The 23,251-nt window shown below is 39.3% G+C and overlaps 1 protein-coding gene across 2 annotated transcripts in view; it reads left to right on the forward strand.

The window, feature by feature from the left end:
* The window catches only part of khdrbs3 (KH domain containing, RNA binding, signal transduction associated 3), a 122,241-nt gene extending 99,563 nt beyond the window's left edge, over positions 1-22,678 (forward strand). Inside the window, exons 8-11 of one of the 2 annotated variants that reach the window (XR_003983666.1) lie at positions 12,734-12,786; positions 18,986-19,125; positions 21,383-21,438; positions 22,611-22,678. Coding sequence is in view for 1 of the 2 variants with exons in the window: in XM_030413079.1 (XP_030268939.1) it covers positions 12,734-12,786; positions 18,986-19,077 (145 nt within the window). In the remaining variant the exon portion in view is untranslated. Of the gene's footprint in view, positions 1-12,733; positions 12,787-18,985; positions 20,258-21,382; positions 21,439-22,610 lie in introns of those variants that run through there. The other variant, XM_030413079.1, reaches the window with a different exon arrangement.
* Positions 22,679-23,251: the final 573 nt, after the last annotated feature.

Consider the following 23,251-nt stretch of genomic DNA (forward strand, 5'->3'; position numbering starts at 1 on the left):
CGATTTTCTTATATCCAGGGAGCTATCACACTCTCCAAGCCACACAAGGTCAAAGGCTTTCCCTTTGGTTTGTTGGTGTCCCACTGTATTTCATCAGCAAACAATGTGCTACGTTTATGTATGCCTGCCTGTGCCACTTCAAAGAAAGAATGATTGTTGCCACATTTCAAAAAAATGGATTGTATTGGCAGCTGCTGGTGAAGAAAAAAGAAAAAGGAAAACCAGACAGAGAAGAAAAAAGAACATTATTCTGTCCCTTGGCTTTTGTGAGCGGGGTGGTCGATGTTTTCTTTTGTGGAAGTGTCAGGATGTATGTCACCCAGACTTCATCCATCTTTGTGCTATCTCTCTTTTTTTTTTTTTGCCAAGATCACACATCCGCACACACACACACACACACACACACACACACACACACACACACACACAGAATGTATCTTGAAGTGTTGCTGGTTAGGTGTACAGACGCTGGCCATGGGGGAAGCACAGGTCTGCCTTGGGAATCTGCGCCTATTTGTTTTAAAAGCAACCTCGTGAATAATGGTGGGGGTGCTCTGGTGAAGGTGGGAGTGTGGTCGGGGGGGATGGGGTCGGTGGCTTTGAGCAGAAGAAAAATGGAGTCCATCATGTCGGGGCTGGAGGCTCGGCCGACTCAAAGAGATTTTCATGTCTGTTATCTGGCGGGAGACAAAGCAACTAATAGGGCACAGACATCGGAGCTGGAGCCTCCAGAGGCAGCTGATTCACTTACTTCTTCTCTTATTTGTGTGTCCTGTCTACTGGATGTGGCTAAGAAGCGACTGTTACTGCAGGCTGACATTGTGCATGTATACATTTAAGCTTTACGAACTGTTTCTGTGATATGGTTTGATTGAATTTCGACAATTTTTCTAGTTATTTGTCCTTTGTCTGCTCCTGTGGGCAGTACATAAAGAATTATATTCATAATTACTAATCTAAGACATTCAAATGCTATCATAAAGCCACTGGTCCATAGTACATATAACATTACAGGCCCACAGTAGTCCATTTTGTACTTTTAATTATTCTATTAGAGTTTATACCGCAACATAATGCTGTACTTCCATAGCTCCCCCTATCAGTCACAATCCTATTTAGCTCTGTGATGGACAAAGGTGCATTATTTTCACCCCCAGCCCGAGGAAAGTCATAGCAGGTCCCAGCTGCAGCAGGGCCTGGAGGAGACTGTGCATGTGTGTGTGCCGGTGTGTGTGTGTTTGCGCATGTGGACGAGAAGTCTCCTAACAATGTTTCTCGAAGCCTAAGGAGCTCCCAGTCACCAATCTGAGCTCTGACTGCGTGGCAGGATTTCAGTTGCCGGAGGATAACAAGCAGAACAATTTACAGTCTCTCTGTCATGGCATTACCCCGATGGCTTACGCTCGAAACAGCCCTGCCATTTGTGAACACGGAGGGAAAGAAAGAGGATGGTTTTAAAAGGCTCCTGCTCTTAAAAAGATTGTAATGCTGCATCAGTGGATATACTGTAACCTTCATTATCTGGATATATGAAATGCATTTCGAACATGCATTTAGCATGGAATGCATTTAGGTAAAGGTGGTAGCCAGCTTTTCAGTCGTATGATAATAGATATTCTTGCTATCCTAGATAATATAATAATGAGCGTGTTTCCATTTTTACTTGAAAAAAACAAACATATCTGACTAGAGTCAGTCGCATATGAAAGGATGCTATATTTGGGCAGAATGTATTAATCATCCATCAGAAGGGTTACAGTAATTGATTTTGATAATAACCTCCAAGAGGGTTATGTTTTCACCTGTGTCCATTTGTTGGTTGGTTGTTTGGTCATCTGGATTTCACAGAAACTACTGAATTGATTTCCACCAAACCTCGATGACAGACATAAAGGTCTTGGCCCAGAATAGACCCTATGAACTCTTTTTTTGGATCAAGGATTTTTTTCTCACTTTCTTTACATCACAAGCGAGGCTGTTTCCCTACATCAAGGAACATGTGTGTTAATTTCTCAGAGAATAATGCATGAATCCTAATGAAAAAATAAGGGGTATTTATATGGATGGTATCTATGAGTGAGTACTTATGGGGACTGTTGGGCCTTGGTAGAGGTATGAACTCTGCTGAATGCCATCCTAGTTGATAAGTTGTTTCAGTAACCTACAGAGCAAATCTGAACTTTACATTTTCTCTGTTGTATATCAATCTAACTTAAATATCTTTGGGTTTTAAACTGTTAGACACACAAGCTATTCGATGTCACTCTGCATTCCTAGCATGTTTAACTTTTTTCTGAAATGTTATATTGAATTTTTTCCTATTTACTAAATTGAAAACATTAAGGAGTAATAATGAACTGTACAAACTGGCTTTTGCAAGTTCTGGCCAGTGACATGAGCAATTAAAAGTACTCTTTATTTTCATAAAATAAAGAGTACACATACACAAGATACAAACATAAAAGACACCCACTTTTTCAAATTTTGCACCATAGCGCTGCAAGTGGTCAGAAAATTGACAGTGCACCTTTAAATTGTGACTAAATTGAAAATGAAGGACTAGGTGAGAGTAAAATCATCAATACAAATAAAATGTTTGAAAGGTTTTAATTTTGTTGACAGCAATACCTACTTAACTATGAAAATGCAAAAGTATATACAGTATATAAATAAATCATTGATTTCACTCAGTAACACATTGTGGAAGACTTGTCTTTGTTTGTACCAACATTAAAATCTATACCTGAAGCATACGTTACAGTTTGCTAATGAAATCAGTGCATCTCTTTGTGTGTGCTGATTGTATGTTTTGCATTTAAAACCCTCCATTCTGTAAATAGCACTTGCTAAAAATAAAAGTATAAAGCGAGAGAAAAATGTTAAATTAATTTGTTTCAATTACAGACAAGAAAAATTGTTTCACAGCTAGTCAAGTGCCCAGTGTGTTATGAGTACATTTTGAGAAGACAAAAAAAGCAACTTATAAACAAAACTTCCCTTTAAAGAAAAAACAAACAAACATATAATTTTATAGTGCTGTAACTACAATTCATGCTAGCATTTTACAGTATTGCAGAACTGGAGTGCAATTTCCCAGTCACTACCACTTTTGGGCAGTGATAGCGATCATAAAATCTTAATGTTCTCTGCTGGGTTTAAGTGGCACTAAATGCTAGACTGCTCACTTGTTATACTAACCACTGCCAAATGAGACATGACAACCTGGGTGACTATACTATACACATTCTGTCACATAGGACAGGGCAAAATTGAGACATTTAGAGATAATTGAATTTGAAAGGCAAATAAAATGCTCATAACCCTAAGACATGAGGCTTAAGCTAAAAAGCTGTTTTTAGATGCCCCGAAGACATTTCGCGACATTTACATGTTTCAGAACAGAGCTGACGCCTGGGGGAGCCTCGTGGAACGCTACCTCAGCATGACAGCCGTGGCAGTCGGTCCGCCAGCTTCTAGATCACAGCCTCCTCTTACCGTGTTTATACAACACAGAGCACTGAGCCATCATCTTTTTTTGGAGAGGCAGCGGAGGGCTTCATCTCGGGAGAGTTATCGGATGCTGCGGCGCTTAGGCACCAATCTACTGCTAAGGTCAAGGAGGCTGGAGAGGGCTGCTTGTGTGGAGAGCCTCTTTTAATTTTATTAGCGGAGAAAAGGTGACGTCTCTGTAGGGAAATGAGAAGGTTGACAGCTGTGGCACAGCCCCGGCTGGACACTTGGAGAGGGGCACGACGAGGTCGTCTCAAGCAGCCCTGGTGTGATCAAAGCATTATTTCATACTTGACACCTCAGAGACTGCGGGCTGCTGACACCTCGCACCTTCCCTTGCATCTTGCTTTGGTACGCTACATTGTAGGCCAGATCCCGGAGGCCCAGGGGGCACGAGGATAGCTATGTGACAGTGTTTTAAAGGGCAGACGCCTCCCTGAGGAACAACTGTAAATCTTAGTAGAAGAGATGGGCATGAATGGGGACAGAGAAGGAGAGGGGCTGGATTTCTAAGTTTCATGGCTGTTGGAATTGATTGCTCGAAAGAGCCCCAAAACTACTAAAAAACAAGTTTCACATGAACAATCCTCTAGTCAAAGCATTCAGTGGGCACTGAATTTAGTCATTTCTACACTATCAAATACTACAAAAAGACTCTAATATCCAGAAGGGTGAAATGTATGAATATTTCATGGTAGGTCTATATCAAACATTGAAGAGTAAGTTATCAGGCCGTTGAAACGTCCCTGATGGTCTCATCAATGCAGTCTGTCTGCATGCACATTCAGATAAGGACACTCAATAAAAAAACATAAAGGGAGGATTTGATGTGGCAAACACTAGCTTATACCAAACTACATTCACCGAGTATGCTTCTAGCAGCCTGCTTATTCTTGTAAAATACAGGGGTGCTACAAAAAAGGCACCAGCATTTAGCTCACTGCTGTAAAATGTGCTGGTCATGCAGTGAGTCACTGGGTTCCCTCAGCAAAGTAGAAGGCTGTAAATGCAGACATAGGAGGAGGAAACTTACGATCAAACCATTCTGTTTCATATCTTCAGTATAAGGTGTTGTAAATAGTGAGCAGTGTGGTGTGGACAATGTGTACTGGGCCTTGCATTAGAATTACTGTGTATTACTATTATTAAGTCCAAATACCTATTGACAAGGGACTGGTGTCACCTCGGGACCTCTAGTGGTTTGTAATTATTGCGGAGGTTTGCTGTGATCTTAATCCTATGCAAATCTGCCATGTCCATAATAAGTATTAAAAATCGCCGTTACTTACCCACCATATTTCATAAAACAAAGAGTCATAATATCAGTCCTGTGCGACTCTGAATCTGTGTGATTCAGCGATAGATTTTTTTTTTCAATTTGTTATGTTTTGTGTTGTCAGACAATGGAACAAGTCCAACTGTATATATATGTATGTATGTATATATATATGTACGTATGTGTGTGTATATATATATATATATATATATATATGCAAGAAGTCTGTACAAACTCATTTCAACGACCATATTTATTATCTATATTTAAAATCTGTATATAAAAATGTGTTGCTCATTTTTGCATTATATCATGTAAATATGTATATACGTCAATTCTATTTTTCGTTCCTTTTCAATAATTTTGTATATTTTGCTATTGCTCTGTTCTTGTTATATTCTGCTGCTGCGACAAACAAATTTCCCCATCTGCGGGACATTAAAGAATTTCTGATTCGGATTCTGACTCAAACCTAGCATTTATGAAGTGCTTTGAGGTCTTTTCAAAACATTGAGATATATTTTGTGCATACAGTCTTAAAGGAATGTGACATTACAGCCTGAAAATATTGTGATATTATTTTAAGGCTTTACCACCCAGCCCTACCCTGACTTCTTATCCAGGGGAAAATTAAAATGTGAGTAAAATACAAGCTTTGTTTATCCTGTGTGAGTGTGCCACAAAAAACATGTAGGGGGACCATTTCTAAATCCCATGAGATTCCTTGGTAATAACAGCCCTGTGTGAGTAGGGCTAAAGATTCCTCAACACATACAGGCAGCTCTGTTCAGCACAGCAGATCTCTTTAGCTAAACAGTCATGTCAACAACTTAACATTCAAGATTCAAGGGTTTAATTCAAAACATGTTCACACTGGTATTGTTAATGTTTAATGTGAATAGTCAGTAGGAGCCATCCTTAGAGCCGTGTTAATGTCTCATGGAAATACAGCCTTTGCATGTTGAGAGAGGTAGACCGACCGACAGTTATGTTGTCATCCCTACATAGCCACGCTGCTATAGCTATGCCCTCAGGCGAACCTAAAGTTAAAGGTCATGACACCTAATCTGGTCACACTGACCATTAAAATATGGATGGAGCCTCTGGGTCTGAAAAGTGAAGCCAACGTGGAAGTGCCTAAAACATGTATTCTGTCTACTAGCCAGCAGTGGGTGACTCCAATGGTTTGAAAAGAAGTCTGTATATAAGCTTGTGAGAAAATGACAGTAAATAGTTTCCTGGTGAGTTTATGGTTTATCACTAGTTTCAAGTCTTTTTTTCACTGATTTGCGTGACGTTCATTCTGTAAATTACTGTCCCGTTTAGAGTATTTGTTTTTAGAGTAGTGGTCACTACCACAACATGACCTTGGATTCTCCGTCACATCCTATCAGAATACCCTTGCCCACAAAGGTGGCAGTGATCAACATAATAAATTTTACCCATTTTGTGTTTTATACCTGATTTTCTACTTTTTTTACACTTTCTTTTTTCTTTATTCTAACAAGAGGACCCCTGGCTGACAACACCAAAGCAAAGCAAAGTAGCATAATTATATGTTCTGAACAGTAAAAAAAAAGTGTTTCAAGTCGAGTCACAGTTGAAAAATCCCGCGCTGTTTTTTACCGTCTCCTCGCAGTGCAGAACGTATGCATGTCAGTAGTGAACCAGCTTGCGGCTATACACGTGTTTGCATTGTGTTCAGTTACAGGTGATGCACTGGGCTTGATCAGTCTACATGTTTGAGGTCTGCTTGTTGCATCAGGACCCTGAGGCAGACAACACCCATTTAGTACAATGGGAATATCCGCATTGTGTTTTTGGACTCTGAGTACAGATTGGCTTTGTTAGCTGTCTGCTTCTAAAACGCCTGCGGTGCTTCGCAGATGCTGTGTACCTAGATGCTGTTTTCAAGGTAGACAGCCTGTCACGATGAATGACAGCCGCTGTGTCGGGAATTAGACCATCTGAGGGGAAGGAGGGCGGGATTTACACCACTCACTCTGTCTCAAGACACAAAAGTTGCATATTGTCCCTTCAGCAAGACATAACAAAGTCTGTCCCAGATTCCAGACAGTCACAACGTAACAAGCCAAACATGTTTCCAAATGATTGGCTTTTAAGGAGTATTGTAGACTGTCTTGACTTGTAGAGGCAGGATTTTCTCTGAAGGAGGATTTCATGTTCTTTTCAAGAAAAAGGAAGAAAGTAACATAAATGGTCTGTTCACAACTAGAAAGAAGACTCATTTGTAAAGTCAAATCTTTGCCGTAGGCCATTTTGTCCCTCTTTGTGGTTCTTCAGCAGGGGTTCAGCATTGGAGATAGCTTTGCAATCAGCCACCACTCTGAGCAATCACCAGTGTATCCATAAGGAGGGTTTCCATTTGAAATTATCTGAGCTTCATTTCAAACTAAAATGGTAAAAAAAAAATAAAAAAAAGAAGAAAAAAAAAGGAAAAAAACTTCTGCTTTTGTCATTTTTTCTTTCATCCATTTTCTTTGTATTGTTGACTGTGTAAGTCACCACTGAGCACTGATCAGAGAATCAGAGAATTCAGTGAGGGGCATTTTCTGCAGCGTTTTTACCTTTTCAACCTTGTTCTAAGAATGAATAAAAAACATTATTGCACGAGAAGAATCAAGGGAAGTATTCTGAGGATTCACAATGTTGATCAGTTAAAGTGTGCAATATGAAAAAATGGGCTAAGAGAAGAAAAGCAGCCTCTCTCCTCATCAGATGGGCGCTGCATTACCTCTCTAGCCACTCGTAATGTCCTACTAGATTTCTTCAAATTTATCACAGAGGGCTGGAAGAGTAATGGCGATGTAAGAAAACAAAGTCCACTAGGGACGTGTACTACATCATTCAGATTTAACACCGCCATCTGTTTCGGGGTGCCTGGGAACGGCAACATCAGTGCTTAAGACGAAGCATTTACGGAGATGACAGATGCTCTCGAGAGGCAGGGTCTTTACCTGTGGAAAAGTAGGCCTGGAATCAGATGCCTGATGAAAGAGACACACTTATCTAATAGGTGTTGTGTTCGCCTCTCGTGGTGCACGCCTGCGCCTTTGAAAGATGTGGGGGTGTTTTTTTTTTTTTTTTTTCTTGGCCAGCAAAGTTTGGGGAGACGCAAACCAGCGGACGCCTTCTGCTAATGAATGTCAAATCAAAAGCTGACCTATTTAGAAAGTCGAAACACTTTCACACCTATGACAGGGCAACATCTCAAGTGAGAGCCAGCCACCGCAGGCACCTCATCTCATGTGTTCATGCTGCCAGCTGTGCACTTTCGACAGAGCTGTGATATGGGACCAGTGGTGATAATTGTAGGCTGTGCGAGGCAGTGGAGAGGGTCTTCAGGTTTTAGGTCTTTCATCTCATTCCACTTGGCAGCATTTCTTTTCTTTTTTCTTTTTTTTATCGTGAAGGGTCCTGAAATTTTTCAATGACACGCGACTCAATGTCTCATCTGCATGACGATACTTTTTTCTATGGCGATATGACTTATATCAAGCTAAATGTTACTGTGATTAAGAAGTACAACACAAGCTCTGTTAAAGATCTGAAGACGTATGTTTGATGCCAAAATTGAGCCAAATCCCTAGCTATATACCTGCAGTCGTCTTGTTTCTGGGCGACAATCCAGAAAGATTCATACTTACTTCTACTCCACTGCACCCCGGAGTCAAATGTACATAGATTGTACATTTATCTGACTGATATTAGTTACTTGTGTATTGATGAGGCCTAATTAGTTCTCAAGGGGAAATTTACAAGCTTCCCAGCAGTTTGTAAAGTAATATATCAGATATAAGCAGCTGCAACATTAAAGCCAAGAACACATTAATGCATCAGTAATTATAAACCAATTATGTGATATACAATATTTATTCTGAAATGAGCCTTTAATAAGTTCTTCTTGCTTTCTGTACTTTTAAGTCAATTTTGATAAGAGCCTGACCAATATATCGGTTGTTTTTGTTCCTTGGCCGATATTGACCTCTCACATATATATTGGTATCTGCATATAAAGTATGTTGTCTGCAGTTAAAGGAAATTCCAAATGGAGATTAACGTGTTATCCCTCTTTTATGTATTTTACTTATGCAAACCAGATGCTGTCTTCTTGTTGTATTGTAATCTGAGAGTGCTCTAAAAAGCTTAAATTACATGTAAACATGGCACAAAATTTCTTTTTTGTATCACTTCACCTTTTAAATTCCTGATTAAAAGCTAAATTGGTCACCTTGCATCGGCATATTTGTTGTCTACCATGGTTTGTTAGAGGATAGCTCGTGGCAACACAAATGAAGAGTATAATGTTATGTATTTGACCTGTGTTAAACATTTTGTTACATCATATATTCTTATCATGTCATAAATTGCTACTTACTACTCACGAAATCTGAGAAACCGTTTCACTACTTAAATGGTCAAATAAGCCATTCTTTTATGTGTATTCATTTTGTACTTTCCTCTAAAAATCTTTACACTGTAGCGTTAATATAGAAAGGTCATTTATTGCTAGAATGGTTAAATTGCAGATCTGTACACTACAAAGTGCTGATAGGTGTTAATGTGCTGCAGCAGATGCTGGGGAACTTTTGAAGACACAAAGCAGAATTTTACCGGAATCTTTGACCTTCAGGAGGCATCTCCAGACTCACCGGCCTCTGTAATTGAGAAGAGAAAGTAACTACGGAGAGAAGTTGTATAGCAATATTGATAAAATGTCACCTCAGGAATTAGAGGCGCCTAACAGCTTTTGTTGCACTCTTCTCCTTTGTGCAAAGAGCAGCTTTCAGCCCGGCAGACTACCATTATTGGTCCCCCCCTGCCTTCAGCTACAGACTTTTGTGTTTTAACAGTTTTTCTCTTTGTGTGTGTGAGATAAACAGGGAAAAATAAATGAAGGGAAAAAAATGCTGACAGCCTACAGCATGTAAGCAAGGCTAAACAGTGTTAGCGTTGCTGTGCAGCATCCTGGTTTGTGTGTTTTGGATGATTCTTTATTGGTTGAATATGACACGGAGCTGTGCAGGAAAGCCCAGGATTACCTAATGTGACACATACTTCCCTGTACTGTATGTCTGTAAGCACCTCTGAATTGCGGAAAATTGATTTTCTGACATTCATAAAAAAAAAAAAAAAAATGGATGTGTATTTTAAAGGCAATCTCTGTGGAATGCACCTGTCCATTTTAGCATAATGTGAAATCTAATTATTTAGTATCCTGTCAGCTCCTGTCTCGGGGTACACAACATGACGAGCCAAAACATGCATTCAGTTGTAACGCGTCTCTCTGCCTTCCTCTCCTCTCCCTCCCTCTGTCTTTGCCGGCCAATGAGTGGTGTCAAGGATAATGCAGTGGCTTGACATCTGTGGCAGATGCATGGTGGCACCTCTGCCGCGAGGGCTGACTGGAAACCTGACGCTCGGAGCAACAGCAGCTGGCCTCGCTTCTTGGAGGGAGACTACATTAGAGCACGGGAAAAGCCTTGTTTGCTTCTGCCGGCTTGGCATTGTTTGTAGTTGAATTATGAGCTGTGTAAAATTTATGCTAAGCCTGACTTAAGGCACAAGCCTCTTCAGGGAGCTGTCTCATGTCTCATTGAGCCACCATAGTGCTCTTAAAACGAATCCTCCCACTGTCCTCAATTGGTCATGTCGTCTTGTTCAGCCAATCAGTTTGTCATGTTGTCGCTGTTGAGGAGCAGTTGTGGGGAGGCTGCCAAAGAACGGATCATTTCACACAAAATATAAGACAGCTTTACTTTACATTCCTGTATTAGTATTTAGCAGTGCAGAACATGTAATCGTTGTGTTTACACAGGTTTCAGTGTTTGTGTTTTTGAGATTTCTGCCTCCGACCCAATACAGCCGTGGTGAATACAATTGTGTTTATTGTCATCACCTCATAGAGCTTAGATTTAAAAAATTCAAAGCAAAGTTTTCTGCTAGACAGATGAAGCTGCACAATTAATCAAAATATAATCTCAATCTCAGCTAAGTGCAATATTCCAATTGAAGAGGAAGGTAAAATGTGTGAAAAAAATTGTAGTAGTAGTAGTGCTGCAGAGATGTCCTGACCTACAAAGCTTCATCTCCAGATCCAAAAACATGTTTGTGCTGTACAGACTGCGGCAAATGTCACATCATTATGATTTTAGTAGATTTTCTTCAGTGGCATTTATATACAGATGCAAAAATGAGCATTCCCACTAAAACGTGACTCACAGCAAAATCAGAATATCTGGTTATATCTGTAGCTCGAAAGAAAAATTGTCCTCATTTTACAAAGTTTCAACTAAACGTAAAGTTCAATGACAACTGAGGTGACCAAACTGGAGCGGAATATGGACATCATTTAAAAACAGAACAACAATCCGAACCAAGCCCGGTTTAAACAAATCCATTAAATCAGGGATAAATCAATGAAATAAGATTTCATTCATTTAAGAAAATAAATGAATAAAATTAATATGTGGCAGACGATGTCGATATTGTGGTGGACAGCTGGAAATAAATTAATGTACGGAAAACACTGAATGAAGTCATCCTTCTGTGCCCTCAAAATGTCAGAAATATAGCGACTACCTGACATTGGACATTTATAATTGTATTGCTACAAGTTGTACGGTATGCTAGCTAAAACGGCAAACTAGCTTAACAACAGTTATGCTAACATAATGTAACCAAATTAGCTTTTTCATTGAACTAAGCTGTAGCTATTAGCATGAAGTTAGAAGGCTTTTACAACTGACACATTCCATGAGGACAACATGTTGAATGGAATATGGGCTGTATAAAAAATCTTTTAGTTCGACGACATGCTGTTTTTCCATATAAACCTGTATTGTGGTACTATATCTAGTACTAATGCTAGTACTTCTTAGGGTAGAATATATTGGACCAAACAAAGAGGAAGGGTTGACAAAAAATATAAATAAAGTTTAATAGCAAGCTGAAATTGTTCATCATTGTGCAGTTTCTTTTTTTATGAGACAATACTGCTGAGTGAAAAGCAGACCTAATAGCAGACAGAATTTGTAGAAATTGATTTCCTGGAGTGCTGCAAACCGTGGTGTAATTCGATAGAAGAGTGGAGTGTCTCAACCTCTCAGACCTCACTTTGGGCTTTTTAAGATCACACCGCAAAAAGCTACTCCATTACAGTAACTGGAGTCAAATGTAATCCGTTACTTCCACCGCGGCGTGTCATTGCTGTCACCTCTTTGCCCTCAGCCGTCGGTGGTGTTGATGTGGCGTGTTGGGGTTTTGGGTTCGTGCCTTCAGCTCTCTAATCCGGAGAGCAGAGAGGTGCTGCTGTCGCTGACAGACTGACTGACAGGCAGGCGGAGAGGACCCAGCTGTGATGGCTGGTGTCGGCTCAGTGGCAGCCTTATGATGAATTGCCTCTCTTGAATGATAGCGCTGTTACTGAATGATACTGACGCAGGATTGTTCTGTCAGCAACTCACCGGCGACTGCAAATAAAGAAATAAATAAATAAGCGAGAAATGAACCACTATGCAACTTACTTTCCCCCCCATCTTTTTATTTTTCATTAAAGTTGCCACCTCTCATAGATCTCCATACGCAGTGATATGGAACTGGAAGTTTGCGTGGAAATACGGTGGAGGAAATTGCCTTGTAGAAGCACAACTATGGCTGAACTTCAGAGCAATTGAAAGCTCCTCTTGTTTGTTTTCACTTTTATATCAGGCAGAGTATATCTGAGAAACACTTCCTTTGTGTTTATCTTTATTTCTCCGGCATACATTATATGTGTGGTCATCAGTATTACTTTGATGTTATTCAATAATACAGAAATTAAGTATATTTATTTGCTGATAACTGCAATTTCAATGTGTTATTTTCTCTTTTTTCATATTTATTTATACTTTCTAATATCCCTCTCTCTGTTCTCTGTGTTTTCAGCTCAGATGAGTACTATGAATACGGACACAGTGGGGAATCATATGAATCCTATGGTGAGTTGTCAAATTCTACTCCTTCTAGATTTATCGTGTGTCAATTATCAGAATATCAATTTCTAGCTCATGACACCACACTGCCGGCCTCATCTCAGTTGCCATAGCATCTGGGTAATTGTATGATATGGCACTCAAAATAACCATGTCTACAGTGATTTATTCACAGTTCTGAGCTTTTATTCCCTCAATCATTTGGCTCATTGGAAGAAAACAATGCCACCAAAAGCCAAGAACGACTGAAAAACAAGTCTTTTATGTGGAGTTACTGTGTTCAATAAAACACTAAAAAATGGCCTAAAAAAATTGCCCTAAATACAAGAAAGTTGTAAGGATTAAAGAGTTTGAAGAAGCCTTGTCTTCACTGATCTTTGAATTTAGGTTCTTGACTGCAAAACCAAAGTGATGCCCCTAAGCACTGATGATTCCCTCACTTCAGAGGAGAGTGTCAAAAGCACGTAGACTTTAACAAGCTGATCACGCAGCTGCAGAATCACTTAGAGATCTACTTTTCTTTTGCTTTTACTTCACTAAAAGTGCTGAACATGAAAAAGAAACAGCACTTCAATAAACCCTAAGCAGCTAGTTAGGACGCTCAGATCTTACCTGCAGCACAAGTTCATTCCTGAATACACAGATCACATGTGCCATCTTTTAACAAACTGACAAATATCTTAGTGAAATATGAGTGACTACAGATTATTGTAACAAAATAGATAAAACCCTGACTCTTCTCAGCTTAGCATAATGACACATGCCAGGATGCTTTTATGAGGATAAGTCAGTAACACTTCAGCTCAACACATTAAATGGTAAGTAGGTGTTAATCACCAAGTGACATATTTGGAATTTTCTCCACAACTACCACAACAATTACCTTGAATAAGCAGTTGTTAAATAGCTGATAATTTCTTTAATACATTTCCATTAAACATCCAACTGCTTAACTTCTCAGCTAGGTCCACAAATTACATGGTAGGAAGATGGTTATTACAAAGTTGCAATTTTTGTTACCATTTAACAAAGAAAATACCAATAAATTGGATGAAAAAATTACCCCCAACTTGATTTATTAATAATTTCCTCCTTTTCCGAGCAATTGATTAATAACTAGTCATTTCTTCAATACATTTCCAGAAAACTCCAACTAGGTTCTGTCTACCTTCTGCAGGTCAACAAACTGAAGTGATTTTTTTAAACCATTTACATTTTCACCAGCCGTTATAATGGCAGCAGATCAGTCAAACTTTGGAACAATTTTCCTAAATCACATTTATTTATTATCATTTTTAATTACTGGTGAATATTACTTTAGAATAAAAAAAAGCAGCATTCCTTAATTGCCTGTTGATGCCTATTAATAGAATTCTTAAAAAACATTAGCAGATTAATGCATAGCAAGACATAAAAAACCCTGTAATTGACTGACCTGCTGAAGTAAGACAGAAACTAGATGAAGGTTACAAATGACAGCAGAAGTTAAGAAGAAATCAGTTTAAAGTCTCCTGGAAATATATTTAAGATATATTCTATATTCTATTCTATATATAGAATAGTGTATGTGTTGCTGAAAAGTCTTCATCGAGTCTATCACTCAAATATATGTGTTCACAAAACCTCTGAGCTGTTGTATGATGGCTTATTTCACTAGAAACTAACAACTGGCCATTTCACAGCTTTACTTGAATGGATACTTTCAATCCAAGCAAATGCAGACCTGCCAACCTGTACGCATTTTGCGTAGCAAGTACGCAATTTGACATCGAACTACGCTGGTGCGAGTCGCCCCTCTAAACTGTGCAAAAAGCTGCGGACATGTGAGTTCTGTGGCATATGTGCACGTGCGGTACTCATGTCCGACAACACGATGCAGCTGCATGGTGAAGCAGTTTCAGCCAATCATTGTAGAAAAGCGGAGAATAACCAGTCTACCGAACCTATAGCGTAACATCCCCGCCCCCCTCCTCCTCCCTGCCTCCGAGTCATCCTGCCCTCTGCCTCCCTCTCCATCCTCCGTTCCCCACTCGCTGCAGTTGGCGCTTAAAAAAGGTAAACTGTGTGTGTGTGTGTGTGTGTGTGTGTGTGTCAGCGGACCTGCCAGCTTTTGGTAAATGTGAACCGTTACGCGTAACGTTACTTTCACTGTAGAAACTTTCGTGACGAAGTCTAAGTGAAAAAACGAAAAAAAAAATAGATTTGCGAGGTGTTTTTTCTTAGCAAATCTATCGATCATGTTCCCCTAATGACCCCAATGCATCGTCAAAGAAAAAAGAGGAATAAGAGGCAGCGGTGCGTGCCTGTGTGTGTACTTTAGCCTTTTTATATATCCATTGCAGATAGAGTGGGCCTGTATATAAGGAGGAATGTGATTATTTATACAGTTTAAATATGTAGCCAACAAATCTTTTACAGCAAGTTTTGCAACCACTGCCATGGCAGATGAGGGGGACGAAGACAGGGAGGGACAGGGCAGCAGACCTGCCAAAAAGAAGAGGGTCCATGTCCCCCAGAAGTTTTTGAATAAATATCAAGAACAGTGGCCATGCTTGCAACCCTCTAAATGCATTTTGCATTTTGCACAGTGTGCAATTATGATGTGGACATAAGCCAGCAGGGAGCTGCAGGTAATATATAAATTAGCCCCAGTGATGTGTGCATATGTGCTGTAAGCCAATTTAATTATTACATTCCTGAAAACAAAAACACCTATTGCAATATACAAAATAAATTATTACCATTTTTTTATTAAAATAATTTTTTGATTAATTTTGATTAAATAAGTATTGAAATAATTCAGTGCAGTTAACTTGTGGCTATCAGCTTGTATAATCACACATATCATATAAAGAAAAAAAGTGCAACTCTTTAGTTTTACTGTTCAATATTAAAATGTCCAGTGCAGTGCACATGATATTCTGGAGTCAGGTCAAATTGTAAAAAATGTCTATCACTTAACTAATCAAAATTGGAACTATGAACAAGTGTGTGTGTGTGTGTTTTGCAGACTGTGGAGGGCCAAAAGCATTTAAAATTAGGTTTTATTGTTTTTTATAACCGATTTCCAGCCAGTGAATGGGGAAATTACTGCGTGCAAAGCAATGGAGTTGCAAAAGTCTGCGAAAAAAGCTGCACAACACAAGTGGTACTCAAAATATTTTGACAAGGTTGGCAGGTCTGCAAATGTTGCTCAGTCTGTTTGTGCCACAGCCGCACAGCGTTGCGTGGCTCTGCTAACAGCTTGAAGACGTTTACGGCCACTTTCGGTGACTGGCCTCTGGTTTGAGAGGAGCTGCGAATAGCTCCAGCGACCACAACATCCAGACAAAGCTAACCCCACTGTGATTCTCTTCAACAATACTGTGTCGCTGGCTTTTGACAAGATACAGAAAAAGTGGGCCAAGGTCATACTTGCTGCAGAGTGCACTTGATATGATAGAGCTAATACAGAGTTGAGTGTGCTCCGGTGCGGCTGAAGGTGGATTCAGCTCTAATTCTGTACTGTGTGTGCGTGTTACCTGAAAAAATGCACAAGCAGTTATCTAAAGCAGTGTTTTACCCTTTGATTATTTCAAACTTAATTCGTTCTTCTGATGTAAGTGCAAATGTAAGAACACAGTGCTGATTTGCTTTGAGATGGATTAGTTCATGTATTTGTCTGCTGAGCTCAGCTACAAGCTCCAAATAGAACCCAGCTCTCAGACACGATTTCTTACTTTTAACGTTTAAAGTTAGAGACAGACTGCAAACTGGTAACTTAATTAGCTACTGCAGAAGTCGATGTTGCATGTTTTTAGTATATTCAAACTTGGAGTGTCATCATTCTTGTCTGAACGATTTGTTTTGGCTTTTTCTATTCCATTGTTTTCGGCATTGATAGTCACAGTCTGCCATTGTTAGACCGTCATAACTGGATGTGGAAAGATCAGTTCATGACTGTCATTAACATTTGCAAATGATTCTTTGACAATTAGTTTGGCTTTCTCCTGGTGATTTTCTGCAGGTAACTGTCGGGCAAGTTGAATTTTTACACATCAAAATTAAAGATTCCAAAGCTCAACAAAAAAAACGAGATTTAACAACAAAGTAACATCAGACAGAAATTCACTTTGCACCATGTAGAGGCTCGAACACCCTAATGAGCTGAAGGTGCTTAGTTCTCTGACTTGTGCTAATAAGGTTTTTTTTTATTAGCTTCGGCTCTCAAGAAAATAGATATGCCCTTAGTTTATTAAAAACCTCCAGCTGCAGAAGAAATAATATGCTTCAAGTTTTCCTTATTTCACCGAACAAGAACTAAACAACTTCTCCTAACGAAGTCTGATACTGTCGTAGTACTTAAAGTAAAGGTGTCATGATTTCCATTTTGAATAAAAAAAGATTTCAACCTTTATGATTGGCAATTCCGCAATGTTTTTTCACTGTGTTTTAACACTTGCACATTTGTCTCATGGGCCAGGTCCTTTAGAGGGGTCTAGTACACCAAAAGTTTTGAGCGAACTCTCGCACGCTGCCTAACTTGCAAAAAATACAACAGTGAGTGATCTCGAGCCTGCCACCAATCACATTCCGCACATGTATCATACAAAGATGAATAACACACATTAATCCCCTCAGTCAAAGTAAACATCCCATATACTACTAAAGTCCCCGAAGGTTAAACTGCAATAACAGACGAGAACAATGAAAAACAGCAACGCTAGATAAATATGAAACTCCATGATACATACAATGAACAATGACAGTGCTGAACGGTGAATTACTCCTAAATATACTATATTCTAGTGTAATTAGATTTAATAAGTAGATTTTTCAGTGTCTATCGATATGAGTATGCATATAGTTGATCAGGTGTTTTTCTTACAAAGTAACCTTTTAATTGTGTGTATTAAATGTAAACATTGATGCTGCACGTTATTGTGAGTCATTGTATTTATTAATAAGTTTTATATTTATTTAGTGTTGCTGTTTTTCATGGTTCTTGAATAGGGTGTTTATCATTTTCGCTTTCCCTGTTTTATGGTATGTTTACTTTCATACTGGCATTTGATATTTCCTTGTCATTTAACCTATATATATATTACATGGAATGTGATTGGTTGCAGGCTTGCGGCCACTCCCTATTGACAGCTTCACATTAGAATAGATCTTAACACAATTAAACTCTTATGCTAGCTTTTGATTTCAGTGGTCGACATTTGAAGCTCATTTGGATCGTTTTTTCTTTAGAACCAAACCATGACACGCCGACTCCAAGATAGACAGACAGATTTTGCTTTGAGATGTTGTTTGGTACTTGTTCGGCAAAACAAGGAAGAAATGAAGCATATGATTTCTTCTGCATCTGGAGGATTTAATATACTGAAGACCTGTGTTCGTTCATTTCATGCTTAAGAGATTTGAGTGTGTTTTTTTGAAAAGTCAGAGCTAATAAAAAAAAAAAAAAACTTCCCCAACTTTCTGACCACAGAAGTAGAAGAACTTAAGCACCTTCAACTCATTAGAGTGCTTCGCGCCTCAAGATAAAATAGAAACCGCTGCCGCATGGGTCACACAGCAAAAGGGCGACAGTTCAAAGCGTAACAGATAAACAGGGTTGATGTGCATCCTTGTTCTCGAAAACACAAGGTTACCTTGGTCTATTTCTTCAAAGTGACTGTCAGTGAAAGGGTGACAGGTTTAATTAAGGGGTATTGGCTATGTGCTGCCAACAGAGAGCCTGTACACAGAAAAAAAAACAACCCTTTGTGAGCCTCAGCTCTAGGGAAGTCTCAGCGCTGGCTGAAGATCAGACAAAGGGTGCCATCGATACTGGCACTTTCACATTGACAGCACCAGGGGGTGAACAGGGGCTGATTTGGGCTAATGTTAATTGTGACCTTTTTGCTGGAAGCCACTAAACGGGTCCTTTTCAAGTAGCTATTTGATCCTCTCATTCAATTGTTTGAGATGCATCCTTCCAGGTGAAAGTCAAGCCTCTTGGTGTGAGTCTCTGTTTCCACGCTCGGATCGAAACAGCGCTTTTGTTATGAAGTGAGCAAAATTGACAGCAGAGATTTGTGCCGCTTTATTTCCATCGAAGGGATGTTTTCACAGCATTTGCATAGAGCTGGAGAGACTTTACACGGGTTGTTATAGATGAATGAGTTGCATTACGCCCCTGTAATCACTCCCCATCTGCTTCTTCTCCTCTCTACTTTAGGTCTGGAAGAGTGGGCAAACAATCGCGGCAAGGCACCGTCAGTACGAACAACCAAGGGAGTGTACAGAGATCAGCCATACTCCAGATATTGAACTGTTTATACAACCCACACCTGAGTCCTCATGGCTGTTTCAACCCAAGTAATGGATTTTTTATGGACGCTCCCACCTTTTTAGAATTGAGACCTTAAACCGCAAAAATAACACAAATGAAATGGTGATAGTGAGTTGCTGAACAAGTTAGATAAAAAAAAAAGGCTTTTTTTTTTTTTTTCAAAAAATGGCATCCCCCACTGATTATATATATATATATATATATATATATATATATATATATATATATATATATAATATAAACATACTCCCGCTGGGTAAAATGTGTGATGTCATTGAGGTAATATTTCCCCCAGGACAAATTGACTGAACGTTAAGATTAAGACTCCATAGTACATTAAGTTTCTCTCTCAGCTATGTGATTGTGAAGAACGACATTGTATCGAGCTATTGTACTTGGTAAAGATTAGCGACTCACTGAAAGCTGTCGATACAATGTACCTACACAGCTGCCAGCGCAACTTAATTTATCACCCTCTATTCTTCGAACCTTGAACTGCGTGGTTGATCACTTAAAAAATGTAGTAGCTTAGTCCTAGGAAATTGCAGTACTGTAGATAATTTTTTCTGAGGGGTAATCGGTAAAAATGTGTCCTTTGTAAATGAAGCATTTACAATCTGAAAAAAAAAGACAAAAGTTACACTGTATACACATTGTTTTGTTGTTTCCTCCTTTTTGTAAAATAATAGTTCTTTAGAGTTAAAGGGCTTATAAAAGCATGGTGTGCAACTGTGGATATTGTCAGCTGTTTTATTCTAAAAAAAAAAAAAAAAAAGAAAAAGTCTATGTAATTGTGTTCATGATTCCAGCCCCAAAACATCCACTTTAAAACATCTATAAATAGTCGCTCATACTTCCTGTACAGCGAACAACTGGAGCTGCAAAACAGTCCAGGAGCTTTTTAATTTTCTGTGATTTCTTTTCTTATTTTATAGATGCTCTAAATAAGTAATTTTGATGTCATTCTTTGATTTAATACGAGATCCTTTTCTGACTTTGTAGGCATAATAATCATTTCTAAGATGCTTAAATCACATGCTGTTGAATTCGTAATCATGTCCATCTAGTGCTTTGTTTAACGATATTGGTTTTTGAGCTTATGTAAGCCCTTTAATATTTTCTTCTTTGTTGATGCTGAATAAACGTTTTGAAAGAAAACACTTGTGTTGGAGAGACTAATTATGGACTCATAAAAAGCCTCATAATTTAAACTAACAAACCAATGTGAATAAAAAAAGCTTGACAAGTTTGGACCATGTGCTTGATGGGAGCCTGTGGTGAATTAAAACACAATGTATTTCTGTCGTAACTAAGTAAAAGACAACGTTAAACAACATGTGTTTCAGTGTAGAATCCAAAGTGTTCACAGTGGCTTCTCCAAAAAATAGTTAGAAAGATTGCAAACAGTAAATGGCTGTTTGTGACCTTGTAAATGACCTCAGTAATCTGATAAGGATGGTTTCCTATTTGTATTTGGACGCCATGTGATGCATTTTGTAGGAAAGGTCTCCCGACTGAGATTTGGAGGATTTAGCGATAACGACATCGCCACTCTTGAAACTCTCTCCTCTCTGTTTGTTCATATAATTCGATGTGAGGCGGTTGCTGATCGCGTCGAGCATCATCAGTAAACACACATTAACTCTCGGAGTGTTTACCCTGACAGAGACGGCTCTTAACGGCGCATCAAAGCCACCTTGACCTCTAGGCCATGTTCGGTTCAGTACCGGTGGGGTAGGGTGGGGGTGGGATTGCTCTCTCTTCTTGTTTTGCTCTTTCTGTTCCTCTCCGGTCATGTGACCCTCTCCCAGTCGTTTAAAGAGCCTGCCTTTGCCCCGTCCATTAAAGAGACTCTAATTGACCCTCAGCTGACCTCCGCAGAGAGAGGATGGCAGTAGCAGTTTAAAAAGACCTCCGTCCCACAAGGTAAACAACCTGACCCAGTTTAACCTCTCCCCTAACGTAGTTGAACATAAAACCTCTCTAAACTTAAATGTAATATGTTTTCCTGTCTCTGTTAATCCGTAATCTAGCACCAAAACTGGGAATAATTAGATGTATGTAACAAAAAACTGTAATAAGTATGATAAATAGCAGTAATATTTCAGCGAAATGTGTAGTGAAATAACTTTATCCTAAGACTTTGATAAAATATATCCTCTGTTACAATAATTGGACCATAAAATATGATGTGTCTTGGCATTTGTTTTCACAATAATAGCTGTAAAATACGTTCATGTCATCAACTCGCCTGGTCATAGTGTTGTTTATATTCCTTTCTAGGTCCACGTCCAGGCTACAGCAGGCCAAGCCATCCAACCGTCTCATTGGTGCTAAAGGTATGTTGCATTATGTATCGAAAGTTTAGGATTTGATGTTTTAAATATGAAACCATATGAAAGTACGGGGTCAAATAAGGGTGAAAAAAAATACTGAAAGCTTCATGGTTGGACCTGGTGAACCTTTGGGACTCTTGAAGCTGCCTAGAACTCTGCAGAAAAATGGTCAATAGCTCAAATTCATGTTTTTTTAATTATTAAAAGACGCTGGTTATGTCAGTATGGATTTCTCTCATGGTAATACACTCAGGTCAAATAATGGTCAGAAAGCTTCAAGGGCTTTGGATTACTGGAAGGTTATTAGAACTCTGCAGAAAAAATGAGCAATAGCTTCGTTTAGCGTTCATATGTGTTATTCTAATGAAGTGAAGATTCTTTTCATGCAAGTAAATATGATAAATGCTGGTCCAAATCTTAAATTCTTCAAGGCTGCAGCTGTTGACACATGGTGATCCTTGAAAAGGTTGCAAGAAATCTTCTGAAAAAAAAATGGGAAACAGTATTTCAAGCTATTAAAAGATGGACGTAACGCTGGTGTCTGTGATGTCCTGAATCCATGAGTTCAAATATGATATCTAAGCTTCGAGGCTGGATCAGGCGACCCTCTTGAAATCTGGAGCTAAAGCTATTGACGTCTACTCGGTAGAATACTTACATCTCACCTTCTTGGGCGCTGATTTGAAAAACCACTTAGGGGCTACAAATGAAATATTCTACAGAGGACGCAGTGTTATCATGACATATCAAATATTAATGTGACTTTGAGGCAACTTGATGTTCCCCTGACGGATGTTTAATGTTGGAAAATATATTTCCGGACCTTGTGAAATCCTTCGGAATTGCCCCTAGTTTGAAGGGTTGACCCTCAGCTCTCCTGTTATACCCTTTTCACAATCCCCCCTCAAGGGGATTCCTGTCCTGCTGGACCCTCTGCCTCACTTTGTACCTATGCAATTAGTATATAAGAGCGCTCTGTCATCTGAACCACTATGGGGACCCTGTTGCGCCAGCAGAGAAACAATATGCCTGAATGCCCCCAAAAAAACAACAACTTAAGGTTCACAAACCAGAATGTGATAAAAGGACGGTGCTAAAAATGCCCTTCTCTGCTCTGCCTTCTCAGTCTTTAAGCTCACATTGTTTGTCTTTCTCTTTCTCTCCTCTCTTGTTAGACTTGACAAAAACCACACATGAGCTTCCCTCCAGGCATTCAGCCCCGCCCAAAGTCAAACCAAATTCCACAGAAAAAAAAAAAAAACGGCCGTCCAACTTCACAAAGAATCTTCACCTTGGCTGAACGCTGGACTTTCACATTTTCACAGTCTGGACCGAGGTGAATCCTTTGGGGAGTGGTGGTGGACAAGATGGACTGACCTGTTGAGATGCAGAAGAAAAAAAAAAAAAAAGGAGGGAAAAGATAATGCATCACACATCGTCATTCTCGGGAGAAAGAAGGGAGGAAGAGAGGAAATCCGTGAGGCAAACGGAGTTCCTCATCCTCTGGGACGATGTGTCGAAGTGTATTTCCTTCGGAGCAACGGCGGCCTCGGTATACATTTTACATACACACAGTGTATGAGTGCTCTGAACTGACTGTGAACCGGCGCTGCGTCTTCCTTCATTTAGGCTGTTGTCTACCAATTACATTAGACTTTAACTGTCGACCTAGCAGGGAGGGTGAGTAAATAAATAATGCAATCGGCAGAGGGAATGACATCATATCTCTATCAGGCACCTCTAATCTCATATCGCCGTGTTCATTAACCTATATCCAATCCACTCCAGCGAATAAATAATTCACCAAGTGCCTTAA

The sequence above is a fragment of the Sparus aurata genome, chromosome 3, assembly GCF_900880675.1.
Source record: "Sparus aurata chromosome 3, fSpaAur1.1, whole genome shotgun sequence".
Taxonomy (NCBI): domain Eukaryota; kingdom Metazoa; phylum Chordata; class Actinopteri; order Spariformes; family Sparidae; genus Sparus; species Sparus aurata.